The sequence below is a fragment of the Anabrus simplex genome, chromosome 1 (assembly GCF_040414725.1).
Source record: "Anabrus simplex isolate iqAnaSimp1 chromosome 1, ASM4041472v1, whole genome shotgun sequence".
NCBI classification, from domain to species: Eukaryota; Metazoa; Arthropoda; class Insecta; order Orthoptera; family Tettigoniidae; genus Anabrus; species Anabrus simplex.
This window is the reverse complement of record NC_090265.1, coordinates 687,402,126-687,426,435: the sequence shown is the minus strand read 5'-3', so window position 1 is coordinate 687,426,435 and position 24,310 is coordinate 687,402,126. Positions and strand designations below refer to the sequence as shown.

At 33.9% G+C, this 24,310-nt stretch overlaps 1 protein-coding gene across 6 annotated transcripts in view; it reads right to left on the bottom strand.

The window, feature by feature from the left end:
• wupA (wings up A) overlaps window positions 1–24,310 on the bottom strand; it is a 112,307-nt gene that overhangs the window by 23,024 nt on the left and 64,973 nt on the right. For 3 of the 6 annotated variants that reach the window (XM_067135919.2, XM_067135920.2, XM_067135915.2), the window contains one exon: window positions 18,685–18,785. In XM_067135919.2, the coding sequence (XP_066992020.1) occupies window positions 18,685–18,785 (101 nt within the window). Of the gene's footprint in view, window positions 1–10,102; window positions 10,204–11,774; window positions 11,876–18,684; window positions 18,786–21,782; window positions 21,884–24,310 lie in introns of all 6 variants that reach the window. The other 3 variants (XM_067135918.2, XM_067135916.2, XM_067135917.2) reach the window with 3 other exon arrangements.

Genomic DNA, 24,310 nt, shown 5'->3' with positions numbered 1-24,310 from the left:
ATTTTACACTAAAAATCAAATAAATTGTTTGTTTTTTCAACTACTAATTTTCATGTCCTTCACTTTTTAAAAGAAAATTTGATTTGAATAATTAATTCCATTCATTTGAAAGAAATATTTAAAATGGAAATCTAAATTACATGCTTCAAGTTAATTTTCAAATTTTACTTTACAGATGTCAATAGAAAATTGTATTATATATATATATACATCAAAATCATGTATAATACATCAGTTAAAAATTAATCTAGGATAATTTAATTTATGAACAAAATACAATTAACACTTGACACACATGCTAATAACACTTTTCATGCACCAACACATAAAAACAATATTTAGTTAGTATCATAATATTTAAACAAATATCTACACAAGAAATATTTATTACAATGAGGCAAACATAGAAAATAGGAGAGGAGGAAGGGCCAAGAAAGTATTGATATGTATTGTAAGAGTAATGCTAGCAATTCCAACATCCTGAGTGTAATGTAAGCATGTTTAATTGCATTTGGACCAAGGTTAAAAATGTTATACAATTAAAATTTTCAGTTTAATGTAATAACAATAATCCAACCTACAGAAAGTAAAACAAAGAAAAAGGAGGAAGAAAGAACCCATATTTTCTGTGTTTCAGTAGATGTTTAAAACTTGAATTCATAATAAAATTATTATGAGTAGGTTAATGCATTCAATAAGTCAGGTGATGAAATGATACAGTTCTTTCTTTTAGCCAAGATCAACAAAGTTATTACTATATGAGTAGTGAACCAGAGCATTTTCCTATTTAGAAGTAGCGGTGAAATGTGACCTTTAAAGATAAAATATGGTAAGTAGAGTATCACTCTTTATATGGTACTATCTCAATATCCAACCACTCCTTTGCTTCTCAAACAGTCATTGAAATACTGAAATGACATTCATTTATAGAACCGACTTGAACAACGTCAAAATAAAAGGATACTATGTTGATGGGACGGTTTAGTTTTCAGATCATACTTTAAAAGCTTACCGAGTGGAGTGGCTACCATGCATGTTAACACACTGTGGCTATGGAGCCAAGTTCTGCATTCAGGAGACAAGTGGATTTGAACCCCACCATCAGCTGTCCTCAGAATGGTTTTCTATGGTTTCCCATTGTCACGTCCAGGACAGTTCCTTTTCATAGACCACAGCGATGCCTTCCACCTCCTTCCCTAATTTCATTCTCCATCATTCATTTCAACTTCATCAGCTCCTCAACTGAGGATGGCATTAGAAAGGGCATCCAGCCATAAAATTTCACCTCACCTCATCCCCGAACCCATATCAGGAAATGGGACTACATACACTCTAAAAGCCCAACTCTGTATAGTTTATGTTAATTAACTGATATTTTTAAATGTAACAGGAAGACGGGTGACACGAAATTGAGCATGCAAAACGTTATCAGGAAGTTTCACGTTGAAACTTGTAATGAAAACAACAGGTATGTAAGGATTGTTTTTGTCATAAAGAGAACATTATTCATTAAACATGATAATTTGTTTTTGGAAACAAAGAATGCTTAATTTATAGAGGTTTTCCATACTTGATATGTCTTGCTTAGACTTATCATTCCAGGAATAGGCTCTGAATAAATCAAAACATTACTTTGTACCCTGGCTGTATAATAGTCTATATGCAACCATATCTCCTGGCAGACTCCTCTCCTACTGAAGTTTACAGCCCTAATGATAGAAACCTAATATTCGATGTAGCTGCAAGGTAGTGGCTACACATGCATGGAGTTGAAACTGGAGCAAAATCACTTAACTAGAGTGAGAGTGTGTGAGAGAAAGAGAGTAAGAGAGAGATAGAAAGAGAGCTGCAATATGTTAGTTTTATGCAATGGGTTTACATAGAAACAAAGATGGTTACTTAATTGTATAGTAGTTGTCTATATGAGGTAAAAGCAGGAATGACCAAATGCTTTAAGTTCAGTTTTACAGGAATGAAATATTTAATATTATTTTATTCTACATATTTACATACTCATAATATTATGGAAATGTTTTTTAAAAAAATATGCGTATACTTCACGTTACACGACGTGGAAGTCATTCAAAATAGGCATCCATCTCTCTGTCAAAAAAATTACAAAAATATGCTGTGTGTATTAAAATGTTTCACAGAAACATAACAATTTAAAAAATCTATTATAAAATATTCTTCTTGAAAACATGGTAGTATAACTTGTAGTGAGGAATATGATATTGCTGTTGTGAAGAATGTAGTTGTGTCTTTTCTGAAGTGTCACATATGTTATTGAAGTAATAAGTTTAAAATATTCATTTTATGAAATTTGTTGATTTGTATTTATGTGGTAAAGGAGGATGAGCCTAGTAATTAAGGTAACAAATGTGCTTATATGAACAAATAATTCTTATACTTTGTGAATTTGGCTGGTATGGCTGTGAAAGTGACACATATACAGGTTCATAGAAGACAGGTCAAGATTTCTAGTAGTGGTAGAATGAAACATTTCAAACATTATAGAAAATGACTTTTTTTCAGAGATGTCGGTTTTGTCATTATTTAAAAATGTTTGCACTTTAATAATTATTTAAATAACACATATATTTTGAATATTTTTTTGCATATCAATAGACTGCAAATAGTTTTGCTTAATGATTTCATTCATATCCTCGCAAGTAGTTAATAATTTAATTTGGACCAGAATTACAATTATTTTTAAAACAAATACTTTGCATCTCAACCCACAGCTATCAAGAAAGAAAATTTGACTACTGCTGAGTGCTCTGCTGCCCTAAATGACAAAATCAGTCACAGATTCTTTAAAAGTAATATTCATTATCTAATACCTCTTGGATAGTATGTTTGCAAGGGCTGTATCAGGCTAGCAATAGCCACTTCGGTAGTGTGGTAATGTGTGTTAGCTTCTTACTACGATATTTTGTATGTCTCCTTAGTTTTTAGTATGTTCAATATTCAGTTGAGACATATGAATTACAGATATTTCCCATAACATATTTTATGCTATAATTAAAAAGCCCAGGTTGTATTATAAAAGTGAAGAAGTCACTAAAATAAGCCTATATCTGTTAAAATTAGTAGAGAAATAAAATAGGATTTTTTTTTTCTCCCAACAGGAGTTTGACTCCATGGCTGAGTGGTCATTACCTTATCCTTCGGTCTTCAAGATAATTCAAGATGATTACTGGCTGGGTCAAGGAATTTTAATAATACCAAGCGAGTTGGCTGTGCAGATAGGGGCGGGCAGCTGTGAGCTTGCATTCGGGAGACAGTGGGTTCGAACCCCACTGTCAGCAGCCCTGAAGATGGTTTTCTGTGGTTTCCCATTTTCCCACCAGGCAAATACTGGGCAAAGGCCACAGCCGTTTCCTTCCCACTCCTAGCTTTTCCCTATCCCATCATCGCCATAAGACCTATATGTGTTAATACGATGTACAGCAACTTGTAAAAATAAAAGAATTTTAATCTTTAAATGGTTAATTAACTTGCCTTGGGGATGGGGTGTTTGTGCTGTCCCCCAGTGTTCCTGCAATCATATAGGACACACAGCACTATCTTCAACCTAACACTCAATTCCCTATATACAGCAGATCCCACTCACTCTTGCTAGAGGTCTGCCTTGCAAGGGCTGCATCAGGCTAGTAATAATAATAAAAATAATAATAATAATAATAATAATAATAATAATAATAATAATAATAATAATCAATAGGAGAACTGTTAAGGGATAACCTTAACTTATCTGCTCTAGTAGCTAATGATGCAAATGTGACAATCATAAATTGTAATTTTGATGGTACTTTGAGTTTATTTCTTCTCCTTCCCTCTTAGTTTTACTCCAAGAAAATGCTGGGGCACTGTCTTATTTTTCTTGGAGCAGCTATCATGATCTGAGGCTCATATAGTGACAAACATGCACACCATGACAGCCTTGAAAATATACACAAAGAAGTCAATAGGGCCTGTGGCCAGAATAGCCTAAAATGAAATACTAATTATTTTTAAACTAATAGACCTTACGTGTTTACCCAACCAAGTGCCTGTGTTGCTCAAAGAGTTCGTAGTTATATAACATATACCATCACACTAAATGTAAAATCTGTTTATCATCCTGCTACATCAAATTAAAATTTGTTCATATAGCAATTTCTTACCTTACTATCACATTGTGTAGACGTTTATGAGGACTGGTTTTTAAATATCTGTGGATTGTTCCATTATTACACACATTTTCATAGAATAGTGGTTTGTTGTTAATTTTATCATCCCTCCCAGATAAGTTATATTTTATCTTGATTTTAGTGACTGTTACTAGCAATGAGTACCCACAGCTTCAGATAATTTAAGGTGTACAATAGTTAAGGAAACTGGTAATCAATGGGTATACAACACTTTAGAGCATTATCCAAGAAAAGTGCAATCATGGAATTAATTTTAAGGCAATAATTAAACATGAAATTCTATTATTACTGGTCATGTTCAGTAGTTTGTAGTATCTTCTACAACATATCCACTATAGTCGATGGAATTTTCAGATTTCCACTGTGCTTAGAGTATACAAAGGATTACCCCAGAAATGACCACAGTTTATTTCACTGGTTCATATATTTTTCAAGAAAATTAAGTATTTATTGAGAAAAGCTACATTTTCAAATACAGTGACCAAAAAAATAAAAAGCTTCACCCTGAGCACATTGCAAACCCAATTGAAATAACAAAACACAACACAACGAATGACTGTGGTGCAAAGTCCATTTACAAGAAACCTTTCAGTTTTCAGCTGAAAGCAAAAGGATGGGGCAGGTTTAGGATAAGTCATAGCATGGCACTTGCTTTGACTAAAGCTTTTCTGAGCTTTCCTTTCCAGTCTTTCTAGTTCTGTACTGTATGAGTGAGTTAAAAAATCTGTACTTGTAAGAAATGGATTTGGAATATGAGGTATCAAACTATATTTCAAAACTTTGCACATGTAGGTGTTTTAAGTGTCTGTGTTTATGATTATGAAGATAGTTACATACACACAAAAATAAAAAATAAAAATATTTTCATGCCAACTATATACTGGATTTGGAAGTAATAAATACGTCTAAAAAATTCATGAAATGTCTCAGTGTTATTTAAGATGTTAAAAATATATACAAAATGAAAAATATGAAATAGTAATATATTTTGAAATACAGACCTTTCAGTCATAACTCTGAAACACTTGACATAAAAGTGCAACAATACAATCTTCAAAGAGAAGCCAATTATCATATGTAAATCTATATGAAGTGCCATACTTTGTATGTGGAAAGGGTTTGATGAGGGTGTTAATGATATGAGTCTTTCATGTAAAAAGAGATTATTTCCAAATCTCAGTATGTTTTTGTTATGAATTCTGGTATAGGCTATTATTAGATGTATCCTATTCTCTCTCTGTGTTCATGCAGTATTGTTATTATTCTTTCTGAACTGGTTATAATTTCCACAGATTTCTGTACTTACGAAACTAGCAGTTCAGTGAGTTGTTAGCTCTTGTTAGAGAGTTGATAATTTTTTTATGACATACATTATATCAGAATACTGCTGCTGCTTAATACGAATGCTTTGTCACACTGTGCTAAAGCAATTTCTGTGGCCCTGTAACTGAGACAGAGAGCTAAAGACAGCACATGGCTATAGTGCCATGGTGGCCAAGATGTCCTAAATAGTCTGAAACCAAATCTGATCTGACTTTGGGAATAATACATTCTGCTAAACATGTATGAAATGTACTCAAATGAGTCTGTGTACGAGGACGGTTTGAAAAGTTCTTGGAATCACCGCTAGATGTCAGTGCTAGAGCAACGAGGTTCCCGCGCAATAATCACACATCCTTTGTGAGTGAACACGTGGCGCGTCAGTGCTCTAGCTACAGGAGTGTGGTAGTGACGACTCTTTGTTGTTGTTCCCGCGTAGTGATTTGTGACAATGGAAAAAAACTGAGATTCGAGCAGTGATTAAATACTTTGTAAAGACAGCTATGAAAGCAAAGGAAATTCATGCCGACTTTCAGAACACACTGGGAGACTCTGCTCCTTCATTTTCAACTGTTGCCTAGTGGACCAGTGAGTTTAAATTTGGTCGGGAGAGCTTGGATGATGATCTGCGTAGTGGACTGCCAAAAAGTGTTACGACCCCAGAATTTATCGCAAAAGTGCATAAAATGGTCATGGTGGATTGTCGACTGAAAGTGCGGGAGATTGCTAAAGCTGTAGGGATGTCTCTGAATGGGTATATTATATTTTAACTGAAGAATTGGGTATGAAAAAATTATCTGCAAGATGGGTGCTGCGGCTCTTGACATTGGACAATAAACGCACCAGATTGGAAATGTCCAAACAAAGTCTGGCCCGTTTTCAGTGCAACCAACAAGATTTTTTGCGCCGGTTTGTGACTACAGATGAAACTTGGGTCCACTACTATACCCCAGAGACAAAACAGCAGTAAAAGCAGTGGAAACATGCTGATTCACCACCACCAAAGAAAGCAAAGGCAGTGCGTTCGGCCGGAAAGGTCATGGCCTCAGTTTTCTGGGATGCAAAAGGCATTCTGCTGATAGATTATCTTCGTACTGGCCACACAATTATGGGGCAATACTATGCAAACCTCCTAGACCAACTACAGGAAAAGATAAGCGTAACAATGCCTGGTTTGGCAAGGAAAAAGGTCATCTTTCATCAGGACAACGCTCCGCCGCACACAAGGGTTATTGCTATGGCAAAACTTCATGAACTGGGGTACGAATTGTTGCCAAATCCACCTTATTTACCTGATTTGGCACCATCAGACTTTCATCTATTCCCCAAGTTGAAGATTTTCCTCGGTGGATGGAGATTTTCTACAAGGGAAGAACTGACAGCCGAATTGAAGAGGTATTTTGCAGGCCTGAAGGAATCTCATTTTCGAGATTAGATCAAGGCATTGGAACATCACTGGACCAAATGCATTAGTCTACAGGGAGACTATGTTGAAAAATAAAAGCAGTTCCACCGAGGTAAGATACTTAATTCTAGTACATTCCGAGAACTTTTCAAACCACCTACGTATGCCAGTTAATAAACTCTGTGTTTTAGGTATGTACCAGTAATACTGATACTGAAATAAATTGCTTAAAGCTGCCACTGAGCGTTGATTTGTCAGTGCTGTGTATAGGAATTGGTCACTGAGTGTAATTTTAGAAAAAGTTTTTCTTGAATGAAACCATTCAAATACTTTGTTTAATATTGATCAAGCTTACTTGATGAAATAGGCAATGGTTAGCAAGAAGCGTGAAGAAGCATGACAAAAGACACACAAAGCCGTTATCATGTTAGCTATACTTTCTCAAATTACTTTATATCTTAGAAAGAACTTTGGTATTTCAATACACAACAAAATAATGAATTTTGTCTCTGATATAACTTTGCAGCCACTCTCTGAGGTATTGAATGCGACTTGTTGCTCACTTGTAGTATGACAATATATATATCATGTGAACCATTTAAGTATAAATAACTGAGAGAACTCTAACATTCTACATTATGTTTTGGCATTTTGGCTATTTTCTTTAAAAAAAAATGAGCAGATAAATTTTTATAAGCTTTGATGCTGAATAACATTTTGAACTCTTTACTAAACTTAGACTAAAATAAGTACTGGTTCTGGTATGTCTGAATTTCTGTCAACTAGCTGTTTAGTGAACAAAAATAAGAAATTTTCCATTTAGAGCTGCATAGAATTCTTTCTATACTGACTAGTACCATATGCATTTTCTTTTGAGAGATGAATAAAATTATAATTTAAATTCTGTGCATATAATTTTGCTGAAATTATTTCATGAAGCAATGGAGGAAAGAAAAGAAAGCTTCATAATATACTAATTAGGATGAGTTGTATATATATATATTTTTGGTGCACACTGAGACATCACCTTTAAAAGATGGTAAACAACATTCTAAAAGCTAATTTAAGGGTCAGAAAAGCTGTGCTATTCCTTTCAGGTGTAACTTTTACCACATTGATAGACAGTATATCAACAACATACAGCTATTTCCTTTTCTATTTTGTACCACTTGGAATAAACTAAGAAAATCCTCCAAAATGTCTTGAACTGTACTTGCTCTTTTAATTTTATTCTCTAGTAAATACTTAGAGAAAAGATGTGAAATCATGATGCTGACAACTACATCATTTAGCCATTGACTCAAGTTATGCTTAGAAAGTGGATATAATATTCAGGCAAAGTTTTCACTGACGCATAGACAAATAGGCAGGACAAAAGTGAACCAAATTTCAAGAGTTGTTAGCACATTATATAGAACAAAGAAAGCAAATCAAATAACATTTTTTTAAAGGTAGGGATGTTATCTTGGTCTCTATCAGGAATGTGAGCAGTTCAGAGACAACATAAAAAATAAAAAATGAAAAGATTAGTGAAATGTTAATGGGCTACCTAGTTTATGATTTTTATTGTACGATACATGCACACGTTAGGAGTCAAGGAATTTTAAATAAATAATGGAATTTGCACCACATATAAACACACTTTCTTAATCTAAACTTGTTTATTTTAAGTTTATAGAGAAAATATCTGTCCATAGTTTTAACACGCTTTTACACTATGTGCAGGGAAATTATATGTTTTTCAGTGACTGTTGATGTTGTATTATGTTTGTCAAAACTCTGGCAAATAGTTATTTAAAGATTCATATTTATTTTCAAAAAATGTTTGTTATCTAAACTTGCATGTAACATAATAGAATAGTTATAATGTGTTGCTTCTGGTAAATATATAAGTGAAATAGAATGGTTGTGAATGAGATTGAGGTATTGTTAATTTAATATTTATTTCTCTGAAAGCAATGAAACATGAATTGCATTTTTTATAAATTCAGGTAGCTCAGTCGTGAAAGTATCTGTGTTTCACCCCAGTGCAGCTCAGGCTCATCAGTTGGAAACCTACATGTCTCCCATAGTGCGTACATCGGCACTGCATTGTGCTTATCACAGGATGGCTTGCAGTGGTGTCACTACGGTGTACTAGCCGGCTAGTGTCTTGAAGAGGTGCGGTTTCCAACTGATGAGCCCAAGCCACACTGAGGTGAAACACTGGTAATTTTACAATTGAGCTATCTGAATTAATGTTCCCTATCGGAAGCAATAAATTGAAGTTTCCTTATGGGAACTTAATTTTTGATTGTATATTTTATGTTTGATTCAAATTTTCAATTAAGGTAGTAAATTTCAGTTATGCAATGTTGTTATTTGGTCTATTCCTATAATTGTGATATTATTGAAGCTGTCATAAAAAACAGATAGATAGATAGATAGATAGGGACTTCGAACACACCAGCACTGAATTACTAATTTTAGTTTGTTTATTTCATTAAGAGTTTCAGTTTGTTTGAGAGCCATGAGTGGAGCATGTGGGGTGAATGATGGAGGTTGGAAATGTAGGTTGATTTTTGTAAAATAAAGTGAAGCACTTCATATGTTAATTGAAAATAAAACATTTTTTCTCTGTATACCAGCATGAATTTTAATTTGTTATTTATACTTCTAGATAAATTTCATTATTTTAATAGTTTATTTTGAATCAACTTCTAAATTGGATGTAGAATAAACTGTGGTTATTTCCTTTATAAATCACTACTGTATGCTGTTCTTGATATTATCTTAGGTGGAGAGTATGACTGACTTATTCACTCTAGTGTCTGCTGGAAAGTTCAGTGCAGTTCCTTAGTGAAAATTCTTTGATGTGATTGGTCTGTGGAAATTTAATTTCATGTGATTTAAAAAAAATTATTAGTACTTGTTCCCAAGTGTAACATTATTAGCCTCCTTCTGGAAACTGATTGTTTGCTTATAATTAGGTAGAAAAGTAATTTCTGTTGTCTAACTGATTTATTTTTTTTCACTTTAAATGTGCTACTGCAGGTTTTGAGGGTTTGTTAAATGTTTAGTAAAACATTTTTTGAATTTATGTTTAAATGGTGTCTAATTTTTTCTAATGTACTTTTTAAAGAATAATTTTCTAAATCACTAAACAGAGTGATTATTAATGTACAGGTTGAGCACTGCATACCTCATAATCCCTCTTTCGAACTTCATATTCCAAATCCCATTTCTGACTTTCACACTGATAAACGCGATCATAATACTCCTTCACAACACGTTTGAGATAGTCTAGAAAAACAAAGTAGCAGGTACAGTTCAATTGGCAGATACAGTCCGATTGGCTTGAGTATGTACATTCTGATCCCAACATATAATCTACAACATAGAGATAATTTCATTTTATACATTCTCACGGATTGTAAATGCCCGGCAAGTATCGGGGAGAAATCACATACCATAACAAACCACACTACAAGATATTTATTCGAAAAGTCTTCCTGATACTTTTATGGATGGAAAATTTCATTCTAAGAAGTGTTTGAATACCTGAATTTTCTTTGTGGGTGGGGGGAATTTGTACAAGTGATGATGTGCTAGTAGAAACTGGATTTGAAATATTTGATGAAAATTAGATGGTTGCTGAATAATGTTTATTTATAATTTGTCATTCAGTGACTGAAAGAAGACTGAGTAATAGGTATTAGAAGAAATAACATAACATAACTAATAAGTTTGTCAAATGGAAGCTTTTTTATTTTCGACAAGGGGAACCCATCTCATTCATCTACACCATTTAAAAAGGATTTTATGTGGTACTTCCCATATTTTTGTTGTGAAATACATTGAGATATATTCAAATTTCATCATTTAGTTTTTTTTGTAAATAGAATAAATAAAGTTTGCTATTAATTAGTTCTGAGAGAAAGTTTGTTTTCCATCTTAATGTATGAAAATGATCTCATTGTTACTAAACAGTCTGTTTGATATACACAAAAACTACAACAAGATCTTTGTTTTGAATGCAACCCTGATTTTTTTTTTTTTTTTTGGTATGTGTATCACCTCCTTTAATTGTTTGTACCATATTCAATTGTTGTGTTTCAGTGTGCAGGTCAAGGAGATACATGAAATTTAGATAGCTGGATTGTTCTGAGCAAACAGGACTGTACTGTATTATGAAGAAATGACAAGCCTTTCTCAATACTTCATCAGCAATTGTTAAGGTAAAATGCAAAAGAAATAGACCTTTAATATCAAATGCTTTGATATTGATATGAGATTACTCCCTTAAAAATTACACAGTTAATTAGTCATAATTATCGATTATCACTGTTGAAACCAGAATTACATTATTGGGAAAAGATTGTACATATTTACAACTCTCACTCTTCACGGATATGAAAATCTAAACTGTTGGTTCATTCCAGTTATTTATATCCTGAAAAGCATAAAATGGTCAGGAAAGGATTTAACTGTAGAGATGGAATTCAAGATGGCACAACCTCTGGTAAACTAAGGGGTTATTGCAGGAGCAACATTCAGTTCAATTTTCCCTATTTCATTTTAAGTATATTTCACTTTTATGTATCTAGTTTACTGCTTTAACTTGCCAACCTGGTTGAGGTTTTACCATCAAGTACAGGAAAAGACCTGTAAAAGTTTCTGCTTTCAGCTGTTCAGAGATAGCTACTATAGAAGAGCAAAATCGTGCAAATGAAAATAAAATAAAATACATTTCCATGTGTGTAATATGGCAGGTATTTGATTATAAATGGGGATTAAAAAATATCAGAAGAAAAATTTTTAAAAATGATATAATAAAAAAAGGGTTGCATATAACATTCTTTTCAAATGTTTACCTCGAAATCTTTTATGCTATTAGTTCGTTCAAGGTCATATTTATCACTCTCAAGAGCACAAATTCTGCTGTAGTATAGCTTGCAAATTGTCTGAAGCTCGGCTAAAAGACAAAGAGAAGAGTCAAGAGAGTGAAAGAAAGAGAGTGTGAGTGCTGAAGAGAGAAGAGCCGTACGTTGAAGTTACTGTGAATCTTCAAAGTACGGCAGTGTTAAGCAACTGCTGAGAGAACGGCTGCTTTCTGCTGTTACCTGTGGGTACAATGTTAAAATATCTGCAAGAAAGAAGGGGACTATTGCCATGGTTTCATTCTTGGCATTGAAAACCATCACAAAAAAACAAACAAACATAAGAGTTTGCCAGAAGAAATTATGAAATTTAAAGTAATTTATATCACTAATAGAAACAAACCATGATATAATTTCTTTTCACCACATTTATGGATTTCTGTTTAAAAATTACATTGAAATTAAAATTAAAGTAGATACTGAAAGGGAAAAATCTGCAGATTCGACTCTTCATTCTGCTTGCAGTTGTAGCACTTGAAACCATGACATTTAATAGGATAGAACAAGAAAGAGTTAAGCATAAGCCATCAGAAGATGAGTGTAGTGTATAAACAGAAAAGAAAATTCTAAGCTTAGTAAATAAGAAATAGCCTTATGTTTTAGAAACACTTGCTTGAAATAGAAAGTTAACACAAGATTAAATGTAACTCCTCCAACTGCTTATATTCAAAATGGTCAAGATAATGTAGAACAGACATGAGCTGGGTAACTTCAAAGCAAATTTTTACATTGTGCTAAAAATATGAATCATATTTAATTTTTACTTTACTGAATCATTTTCATTCAAGCACTAAAAAATTATCTTAGATCATTGGTATATCACTTGTATGATGTATACTGTATAATAATATTTTTTTTTACCATGATAGTAAATTATAAAATTCTGCATGTAGTAGAAATTTTAAATGAAAAGAAAGTTTTCATTATGATGTTGTTGAAAATTTTTAGGGCATTGTGACAATGTTGTGGGTTTTTTTTCTCCAAGATAGATAGGAATGCTAAAATAAATAAAGGCCGTGAAAGTCTGAAAATTATTATCTCATGGAGGTGTAATTTTTCTTTTCTTCAGATAATAGGATAAGAGACTGCTATGAGGTAGCTCATGCCTAATCTACAGAAACATTTCACTTAAGCTGTAAAAGATAAGTGTATGTGGGTTACTTTATTTTAAGCTCATTACAATAATAATGAGCTAAAATATCAATATGACAACGTGGGACTGGTCATATTTCAGATGGATGGGTAAGTAAGGAATTGGTAGCATTTGTTGCAAAGTGCTTCTTTGAAAGCATTGACAAATTTGCATTAGCTCCAATTAATACTGCATCAATTTCAAAAGCTGGTTATTCTCTATATGTTGAAGAGCAATAATATACAGATCTTTTGATCATTCTACTACTAAAATACTACTTTCAAAAATACTTTTAAAAACTCAGAATACAAAAAAGCCCAAAAGTAATTTTACCTGCACTATGCTATTTTATTCAATGAAATATGGATTAAAATTGTTTATAAAATGCAGCAGCAATTTATCAGGCCACATCTATGAATTAGAAAGAAATATATTTTCACCTTGACAGAGATTTCCTAATTTAGAAAGAGGTTTACCAGTTTAAACAAATTCTTTCTGTGTGTAATTTAGATAAGCACTACTCCCCTTTATTCTAAGATAAACCTGAAAGATCCATGACCTGTTGCCTACAGATTTATGTGTATACTTATGGTATCCGATTCTCTAATAAGACAAGTGACACTTATTTGATAGCATATTTTAGCTTTCTTTAATTGGACTCTGCTACCATATGCGACAGTAGATGGTACTACCTGCGACTGTCTGGCCGAGGGTTGGGCGGCCGATACCAAACCCTAGGGGAAAACCAACAGCTAGGGGTGGAGGAGTTTTCCCTTAGAAGGTTAGATGAGACCTTTGTGTAGGAAATGATCACACTGATATTAATGACAGCTCAATGCTCAATGCTCCATCAGGATCCAGCAAGAGAACTAAAATCTACAAGACAACAGCCACAATCAGAGTAGCAACTCTCAATATCATTACTTTGACAGGGAAAATAGAAGTGTGTGTTGATTTTATGAAAATGAGGAATATTAATGTACTAGGACTGAGTGAAACCAAGTGGAAAGGGACAAGGGTCAAAAGAACACAGAGAAGGTTACCATCTATATTGGTCGGGAGGAAGTTCAGCTAAGAATGGAGTGAGTGTTATAATGGATCATCCAATGAAACAGCATGTAATAGACATAAACTTCAAATCTGGCAGGATTATCCAAGTCAACCTAAAATTAAACCCTACCCATAACATTAGTATCATTCAGTGCTATGCCCTGCAAGTAGGTTGTGATAGTTCAGAGAAAGACCTATTTGAAGAATCCTTGGAAGATCAAGTTAGAGGTGAAGGAACCATTATTATTGTTGACATGAATGCCCAAGTAGGGTCTGATAGGCAAGGTTGTGAGAGCATCAAGAGCAAACATGAATAGGGACCAAGGAACACTGAGGGAAGCAGACTCCTAGATTTCTGTCTGAGAAATAACATAGTTATTGGTAATACCTGGTATCACAAACAGAAAAGTCACAAAATCACCAGATATGGATGGAATGGGCAACAGGAGTCCATCATTGATTATATTATGGTAGATAAACATATACAGTACAAGACATGTTGCTGGATGTGAAAGTGATCCCAAGTGTGTCTCTTGACAGTGATCGTAGGCTCTTTGTTAGTTGTTTCAGGTTTTAAAAGTTGAAGGAAATAAGAACCATCCAGGACAAGAAATTAAAGGTATGGAAATTGAAGGATAAAGAGAAGGCCACAGAATATCAAGAAAAAAATCCAGCAGCGAATACCAAAAACAGACACTGGAACAGTTGAAGAAGAATGGAAAAAATTCAAGGAATGCTTGGTCAAGACAACAAAGGAGACGTGTGGAAGAACAAATGGCAAACGGAAACGGAAAGATACACTATGGTGAAATGATAAAACAAGAGACAGAGTCCTTAAAAAGAACAATGCCTACATAAAATATTTCAGAAGTCGAACAGATAAGGAAGAACTCTATAATTGGCAAAAAAAGAATCTAAGCAGGTTGTCAGAGCAGAAAGAGAAAAATAGTTGAATGAATGGAGTGATAAACTAAATTAAGATGTAGATGGCAACAGAAAAATGTTGTATGGAGTGATGAAGAATAGGAGGAGGGACAAAGAACAGACTAATTATCTGACTAGTGATAGTGGGTACCTCATTACAGATGACAGAGAGATCAAAGAAGAATGGAAGAGTTATTTTGATAAGCTGTTGAATGTGAATGATGTCACAAACATTCCATTAGATAGATTAGTTAATTAAGCTAAGGAAGACACTATAACAGATCTGACATGGAATGATATAGAATATGCATGGAAATACATCGAAATAGGAAAATTTCCAGGCATTGATGAAGTGTGTGGTGAAATGATCAGGTCTATGGGTGATGCAAGAAAGCAGTGGATGTATAGACTTTTTCACAAGATATGGAAGGGTGGGCAGATACCAACAAATTGGAAAAAAGGTATCATCATTCCACTCTCTAAGAAAGATGACAGGAAGGAATGTTCCAATTAGAGGAATTACATTAACTTCCCAAGTGGGAAAGCTGTATGAAAGGATTTTAGAAAGGAAAATAAGACCATTGATAGAATTAAAGTTATCAGAGGAACAATGCGGATTCTGGAAAGGCAGATCAACAGTTGATCTAATATTTGGACTGCGTCAGCTAATGGAGAAGTATTGTGAACATAATAAGGTCCTTTGATAAAGATGTTGATTCCTATAGGGAACCTGAAAATTTATAATACCCAATAACGGACCAACTATAATAGTAAGGTCCCTTGGCTGGCCTTCCTGGATATCCAAAATGCCTTTGATGCTGTAAGCAGGGACAAAGTCTAGGAAGTGCTGAGAAACAGTGGAATCAATAATGACATAATAAAACGAATTGAGAATTTGTATGCAGACATCAGTAGTTGCGTCAAAACACCATCAGGAATGACGGAACCCTTTAGAATAACTATGGGCCTAAGACAAGGTGGAGTTCTGTCACCTATTCTCTCCATTACTGTGATGAATGAGATTCAACAACAAGTATGCCAAAATGTTGTGACAACAAAATGAAAGTCATGTTATTTGCTGATGACATCTGTATATGGGGAGATTCCAAGGAGGAACTTCAGGATCAGATCAATGCATGGACAGTAACAGCTAAAGGGTACGGCCTAAGATTCAGTCAGCAAAAAAGTGAAGTGTTGGTTATGTAGAGAAATGGTCAACCTGAAGGTTACAAGAGGGTAAACAACTCAAGATGTCCCAACAAATTCAAATATCTAGGAAGCATGATATCATTAACAGGCTCCATTGAAGAGAAACTTACCAGCAGGATTCAAGCTGGAGAAACATTCTATAGAATTGTCCGAGACCTAATATGGAATCCAAAAGTACCATTGAATTGAAGCAAGCAATTTATCTGACTTATTACATGCCAATTTTGACATATGGGAGTGAGACCTGGACCATGAGGAAAAAGGATGAAGCAAGGATTCAGGCAACTGAAATGAGATTCGTCCGAGTGATGGTTGGCAAAACAAGATGAGATAAAATTTGTTATGAAAACATCAGGGACATAGCTCAGGTTGGCAGAATGCAGGTTAACATAACTCTGCGTAGACTCAAATGGTATGGTCACATGCGAAGGATGGATCCTGATCGCATGCCCAGAAAAATGTATGATCTGCAGTTAAAATATTCAAGACCAAGAGGGCGGCCAAGAATGCAATATACAGACGTGGTGAAAAATGACATTCAGCAACGAGGAGGGGACTGGCACAACACTGAAGAAGGAGAAAAGCACAAAGACAGAAGTTGGTGGAGGGGCTTCATTCACTGACCCATCGTATAGATGGAACGACGTGGGATGTGTATGTATGTACCCGGGAAACTGGAGCTGGAAAATGATGATGATGATGACGACGGCGCAATTTGGAGCTTTGCTTGGTAGTTTAAGTGGGGCAGTTATTTTTTGGAGGCAGAGAGTTCAGAAGGAGCACATAAAAGTCTGGAGAGTGAGTGATTCAATGACATTCTCTCAAGTGGAAAAATCTGAGCATCAGTCAAGGTGAATAATACCATATTTCGTACTAAATCATGAATGTGAATCCTCTTTTTTTTTTTTTTTTGGTTTAATTAAATAATCATTTTAAAGCAAATAGATGGAAGTATTGCTAAGTTCATGCTCAGCTGCACCACGTTACAATGTCGTCCAGAAGTATATATAACACAGTAAGGAAGGGTAAGGCTACCAGTCAACACTGCTTTTAATCTATCATTTAGTACCAAAGTTAAAGTAGCCATTCTTTTCTTGAAATTAGTTTGCTCTGTCATGTGAAAATGCATATTAAGGAAACAAAGAACTCTTGTAGTTAACATGCACATATGGCTTGTTCCAAGCTCATCAACTGTACAGAGAGATTATTTGAGTTTGCTAGTTACCAGATAATACTGGAATATAGCATATAAATATATACATATGCACATAGAATTTATAAAATTATTTTATTTACAACAGAAGTTACTGCATGTGAGATACTGAGAACCAAAGCAGCTTAAGTTCCTCTTGATTGATTCTGAGACATACTATAGTGAAAATGTATTTTTATTTATATAGGTAAGAAACATCTAGCCCATTAAAACATGATCATACAAGATTTTATGGTAATGTGATAAAAAGCAATACAGCGGTGTTGGCAAGAGGAAATAGGAAAGGAAAAGGAATAATAAAACGTAGGGACAAAGATATTAAAGTAGTGGAGAACTTATATTTATGAATGAATTAATGGAAGACTGGACATGGAAATTAGTAGATCTAACCTGGAAGTGTTTTCCATCACTGGGACAATATACAATACTAAGAAGGCTAAAGATACGATGTACATATCATGCTACATACGTATCTATTTTGATACATATTTGGCTGATATTTACCCAGTGATTAAGAAGGATGAAATTAATCAAATACAGGCAGCAGAAATTAAATTCTGATAAAATATGCTAGAAATCAAGGAGACACGTGAAAGATAAATCATGCCATATTAAAGAAATAAAGATGAATTAGAGTGATAAAATGGGGGAAAAATAGACTGAGATTATTTTAACACTTAAATACAGTAGATAAATGAAGATAGAATACCAAAACAATCTATAGGGTTACATATGAAGGGAAAATGAGGTCAGGGGTGACCCAAATTACAATGGATAGACTTTGTTATGAACGGTATAAAGAAAAGGAACACGAGTTAGAACACAGTACACTACTGTGATGAATGAGAAGTACCGGTTCCTAGTAGAGTAAAATGGAGGGGAACTACATTTGTCCAAACCCAGCTGCATGATGAAATAATAATAATAATGATGCCAGAAGGAACTAACACAATCTAGCCATTTCTGAAAACAAGAATGATTAGGCCTATCAATAATGTTTTATTTCTGAAGACTTGCTTTGTACAAACAACCTATCATTCAATATCATTCAAGAAGAAAAGATGGAAGCTAGCCCCTTAAGTAAGTTTGACTCTCAGTGCCTCATTTACTTTTTTTTTTTTTTTTTGGCCATTTATTAGAATCTTGTTGACTGAACAGTTGGATTTCTTCATTATTTGCCATTCTAAAGCTTTAATTTAGAAAACTGGCAACAAAAATATGAAATGACTGGTGCACACAATATACAGGTTAGGAATGACTGTGTTAATATCCCAGCTGAACCAAATCATTGCAACTCCATGAGAGCTGCTACACACCTCCATGTCCTTCTTGGCTACTTCATACTCAAGGTCATATTTCTGTTCCTCGAGGCCTGCGATGCGAGTGTGGTACGCTTTGATGATAGATTTCAGGTTCGCTGAGACAAGTAAAAGGTGGGTACAAAGTTGCAGTCATAAATGCATTTTCACAAGGAAGTAATGACACTTATTGATGGAGGTGGTTTTGGTGTCTGCTAAAAATTCAGTTTAAAACCTTTAACATTGCATTCTTAGAAGAAAAAAAAAAAAAGAGGAAGGGGAGAAGCAATAGTATTAAAATGATATGTTCTGGAGAGAAAGAGCATAGGTGTAGACAACAAAGAACATTCTGTAGGTTGTTCAGAAATAGATTGTTCATTTCCATGTTCTCTGTTAATTCTGCACTGTGCACATTCTTTCCTTTATGTCACATTCTTTCCTTACAAAGTCATGTTCTGCATGCAATGTGATCAGAGAAGAAGCAGATGCTTCCTTTCAAATATTAAAGGGTAGTGAGCATTTAACCTACCGTAACTTAAACAGTCAAAGAGAAAGGATCAAAAATACATGCACAAATATGATTCTCATTTTCTGTGATTAGCCTACTTTGTTCCTTGTGCCAAGAAGTTAATAAAATACCATTTTCACTCTGGATGGAAAGATATTTCACATGTTTTACAAATGGGATAAGATGAACTAAAAACTATAAAATATATTTTTTTAAACCCTACTAAATCAGGAGCTGCAAACTTAAAACTGGGTAGTTTTCTTGGAATGAATATTAATTTTGTGCAATAACAAACCTAATGCAGCTTGAGGGAATGAAAAGTATCATTTAAATATTCATGAACACAGTGAGCTATCTCTAGCCAGTGGCAGCTAAAAATAGACAGAAGGAGTATAAAACATTTCCTTTCTGGTCTGAAGATCATATGTTTTATGATGATCCTTTTACTTTACAGTTACTGTACACTTGACATGGAAGTGTAATTTAAAATGTGTATGTTATGGCTGCATCAGTGTTTCATGAAAGAATCCTCTGTTAGAATGGTATTTCACATAAATACACACAATTCCATGTGCAACCCTAAATGAATATTGTAACTACCTTGGCGCAACCACACTAGTACTTAAAGGTAAAGAAAACGGGGCTGTGATTGGTGTGGTGGCTTAGCTACGAGCTTTCTACCAGACAATGGAGATTTGAATTTCGTTGGGTATTTAGGTGGAATTTTTACCTGAAAACATATGCGGTATTTGGAAGGGATCCAGCCTTAAAACACTGGCCAAAATCCAAAAGGAGCCAAAGTGGCTTCAGTGACCCCAGAAATACCTAGGATAAGCTGAAAATCTCTTTTTCACTTCTTACAATGTACAGTACCATGGTCATAACAGCAAGCTCACTGCTTTATCTTTGTTGCTACATAGTTCTATTTTTATCACTATATACCATCTCAGAAATTTCTGAAGATATTTGATAATGATTGAGGATATAAGATATCATTCCTCATACAGGATAGACCACTTAGGAATTCTTGAGCTGGTCCTAGGTTAGACTCTTTGCTGACAAGCATGATTTGTTGGATACAGTCAAAAGATAGATCAGCAATATATAATCATCATATGAAGTTCACTTTCTTACTTCATTTTGATAGATATTCAGTAATTTACTTTAAAACGTACAGAATATGACTTCTAAGGGCAACCAATGTGCTTTATTCCCCTATTTTCTGAAGGAATGTTGCTGATAAAAGTGTCTATGTTCCCTTTTTTCATTGATCAGTATGCATAAAACGTAGAAGAGCGTGGAATGGAAAATAAGTCTGGAAAGATTGTTGGTGACTGGGATTTTTAAGAAATTCTCCATCTTAAAATATATGTTTTCAGCAGTTGAATGTGTTTCTGCTGTTAATCACAGTTATTGAGACATGTCTCGTAGAAATGATGAATATTAAAGATTACATGAAAAGAAAATAGACATTAAAAAAAGTGCAAAGAAAATTAATATTTACAGCAGCTGAAGTCTGTTAAGAAAGAAAAAGATTGCATTAAAAGTTGTTAGAGAAATAAGATACTGTAATCCTGAAAAATACATGCCCAAAGGTGTTAATATTAGTATACTGAGCTTTTTGTTTGGAAAGCCATTCTTCAATTAGACTGTGCGATGTAAATGGATTAACAGCTATGTTATGATACTGTGAAAAAAGAGGTCTAACAGAGAAGCAACAACTTCTTTACACTTAAGTGAAATCTGGTTCAGTTCACGCAAATCCATTATTTTACATCCCAGGCAAAGAATGACTCCAAATTAAAGCAGATAACACACAAGCAACTGTGAACTAAACCAAAAGATTGTAGAGTTAATTGCCAAATCCTTAAATGGTCAAAACAAAAACATCTTTCTCTATTTTGACATTGAAGTTTCAAAATTAAAAAAATGTTTCATATAAAAATTATTATTACTGGTATAATAATCTCAGATATATCTTCACACATTTTAAAGAACATCATCTGAAGGACTATTTTTTTAAGAGATTTATAACTACTGACTTTGGAACACAGTGGTAAAATTTTAGTGAATTAGGCCCATATCTTTATTTCATTACATTCTTCACAACACTCTCTTGAATAAATTAGCAATTTCCATACAATAAAGATATAAAATTGGTTTGTCTACTTATAGCCAAAGAATTGGACACTCTAAGGTAGCAGGACAATAAATAAAGAATAATCATACCGCTTAATATGTGAATTATTAAGTGTAAAGAGGAAGATAGAGAAGTTGTGACAGTTACAAGTTGTGGGCTAAGTTATTGACGTACCTCAGTGTGCTCTCCACACTTTTATTATAATCATAACTATTTTGCAAAATTATTTGTAAAGCTTAAAAATGTCAAAATAGTAAAGGAGTTTCAAATACTTCAACACAAAAATAAAAACTAAGCTGGAATTGCTGAAGAAAAATGTTAATTTTTGTCAGTTTGCTTTTACTGCAGTTAAAAAACACAAGATGATTAAATAGAAGTAAAAAAATAAAACAAAGTGATTAATGTGAAATATGATGGTTGGAAGACGAAGAAGTCGCAACAAGATTTTGTCTGTTCAGTTTCCTCTACCTCAAAGTCTTTCTTTTTAACGGCATACTCCAGATCGTACTTTTCGTCTTCCAGGTTGCAGATCTTATCATGATAGTCCCTGAGCACACGCTTAATTGTATCTGTAGAAACATCAAACACAGATAAAATTTCTTGCAGTGCCTCTGTACGTGGAATAAGCGAAAGATGTTCACCAACAATGATGCATTTGCTGGGGCAGAACACTTGAGAATCATTATACTAGAAGGTATGGTGACAGCTTATCTACATGATTCAGTGATTATTTTGATGAAATCTGATTTTTACATGACTTTTTTAAGGGTCAAATATCAGAAAGAAGTATTTCAAAAATGTATGAAGACTTATTAATGTTGACATTTAATCTAGTGTTTCAAATACAATAATTTTATTTTGCACGTACTGATGATGCTTTCCTGTATAAACATAGAGGTTTGTAAGTCAACATTCCATGAGATTGGAGGTAGATGAATAAAATTATATAATAATGAATTTTTAAACATAGCATACTTTTTACAAGATTGCATCCTACAGATTAAAAGTTAAATTTTGTTGTAGAGCCAAACTCTACATTATATGCCACTTGCAAATGATTTCAGTATGGCTGATAAACTATAGGCCCTACACAAAATGAAAAGAATAGAAATTGTAAAATTATCTACAGTAATGTAATGTGATCATATATGTACACACATGTTCAAAAATTAAGGATAACAGTTAAATGCATTGCATGAGCAGACTGCATTGCTCCTTAAAGAAAAAAGAACGAGGTAAGGGTTGGGAGGAGGGAAACTTTAGTAACCTGTTCATCAGGGAGAGCCACCAAATCAAGTTTCTAATGAGCATTTCACTAATCCACTAATCGAAATCCATTGGTTTTGGTCATACTGCATTGTACTGCTTTCATGCTAGGGTGGAGTGACCAGACGTTCTTTATTTTATGGGATTGTCTCTTATTTCTCTAAAGTGTCCTGTTGTCCCAGCAAAAAATATACAGGATGCATATTGTCCCGTTTTTCATAAACCATCCTGTATAATTTAAAATACCATGTTTAAACTTTATTTATCACAAAGCTCTGATGTATATATCTCATTGTGTAAGGTAATTACAGTTTGTTTGATTGACACTAAATATAACAAATCAGTGAGACAGACGTACCATATATAAAATATAAAAAATGGCAACTTATAATCCTGCATAGTGAACCTTGTTTTTTTGCAACACTTGATGATTTTGTTATATACTGGAATTGGGCTGCTTCTATGTTGAATAATAATAGTAATAATCATCTTCATCATCATCAGTACTGGAGTACTAGTTTTCTATAAATAAATGGTACTCTTTGTGAGATCTGTGGCTCATGTTAAGAAATTCTAATCTTAAACAGGGCCTAACAATCAACAGCAGTCAAAGTGTCCTGTGTTTTCATGCTTGTAATTTGGTCATCCTATGCTAGGGAAGATATGATGTTATGCTGACCTGTACAGCTGTCACTAGCGTAAGAGATGAAGAGGGGAATATATCATGAAAACTTATTTGTTGATATTGTGAAATATACTGATAGTGGAAATATAAAGAGCAAAGCTAGGCACAGTGACAGTAGCATGATTGTTGAAAAAAAAAAAAGTAAAATATAGTAAACAATAATTTAATGAACCTAGTCAAAACTCTGGAACTTGTCATTTTATACAGAGTTATGTGTTAAGATACTTCTAAAACACACTGAAATTAGGGTGTACAATTTACACTGGTGTGCTCTAAAAGAAAGTATATATACTGTATATACAAAGTGTTCAAGCAGGTACTGTGAAAGGAGAAAGAATTGAGAGATGTTTAGAAGTCACTGAGAATAGATACTGGAAGTGATGGCGGGGTTAGAGAGCCTTTCCCCCAAACAGGCCTTTTTACCTGGATTTGAGGGCTGGTTTGAGGACCCCACAGCTTATGTGAAAACAACTGAAGGGCTTTCTGATGGTGAGATAGCAGCCCCAGAGTAGAAAGACTAGAATAACAGCCAAGAGGATTCATATGCTGACCATGTATCACCTCGTAATCTGCAGGCCTTCAGGCTGATCAGTGGTTGCTTAGTAGGCCAAGGCTGTAGTGCTATGGGATTTGTTTGTTTATTTGAAGTGATGCCTAAAAGTCTGTGAGCATTTATAAAGAGTATCTCAAGTTATTTTATATATTTAATTAAGCAGTTCCCTTTATGAAATGCTTCCTATGATCTCAGTTATTTCATCTTTAAGTTATTGTAGTGTGTGCATGATCTTGATACAATGGACATTTTGCTGCATCTTCAAGATATATTTAGGAAGCTTAGGAACCACAAACTTTAATATATATTCTCCAAAAACTTCACTCCTCAGTAATGGAGATCTGGAAGCTATGTAAGTAGTTACACTATATTGTTGGAGGGAGTCTTGTTAAAATTACAATCACCACCACTAACATCTGTCTAACTGGAATCATGCATATCTGATTTCTTTCATTCCAAGATGGCCAATGAAAGGTAACATTCATTGTTAAC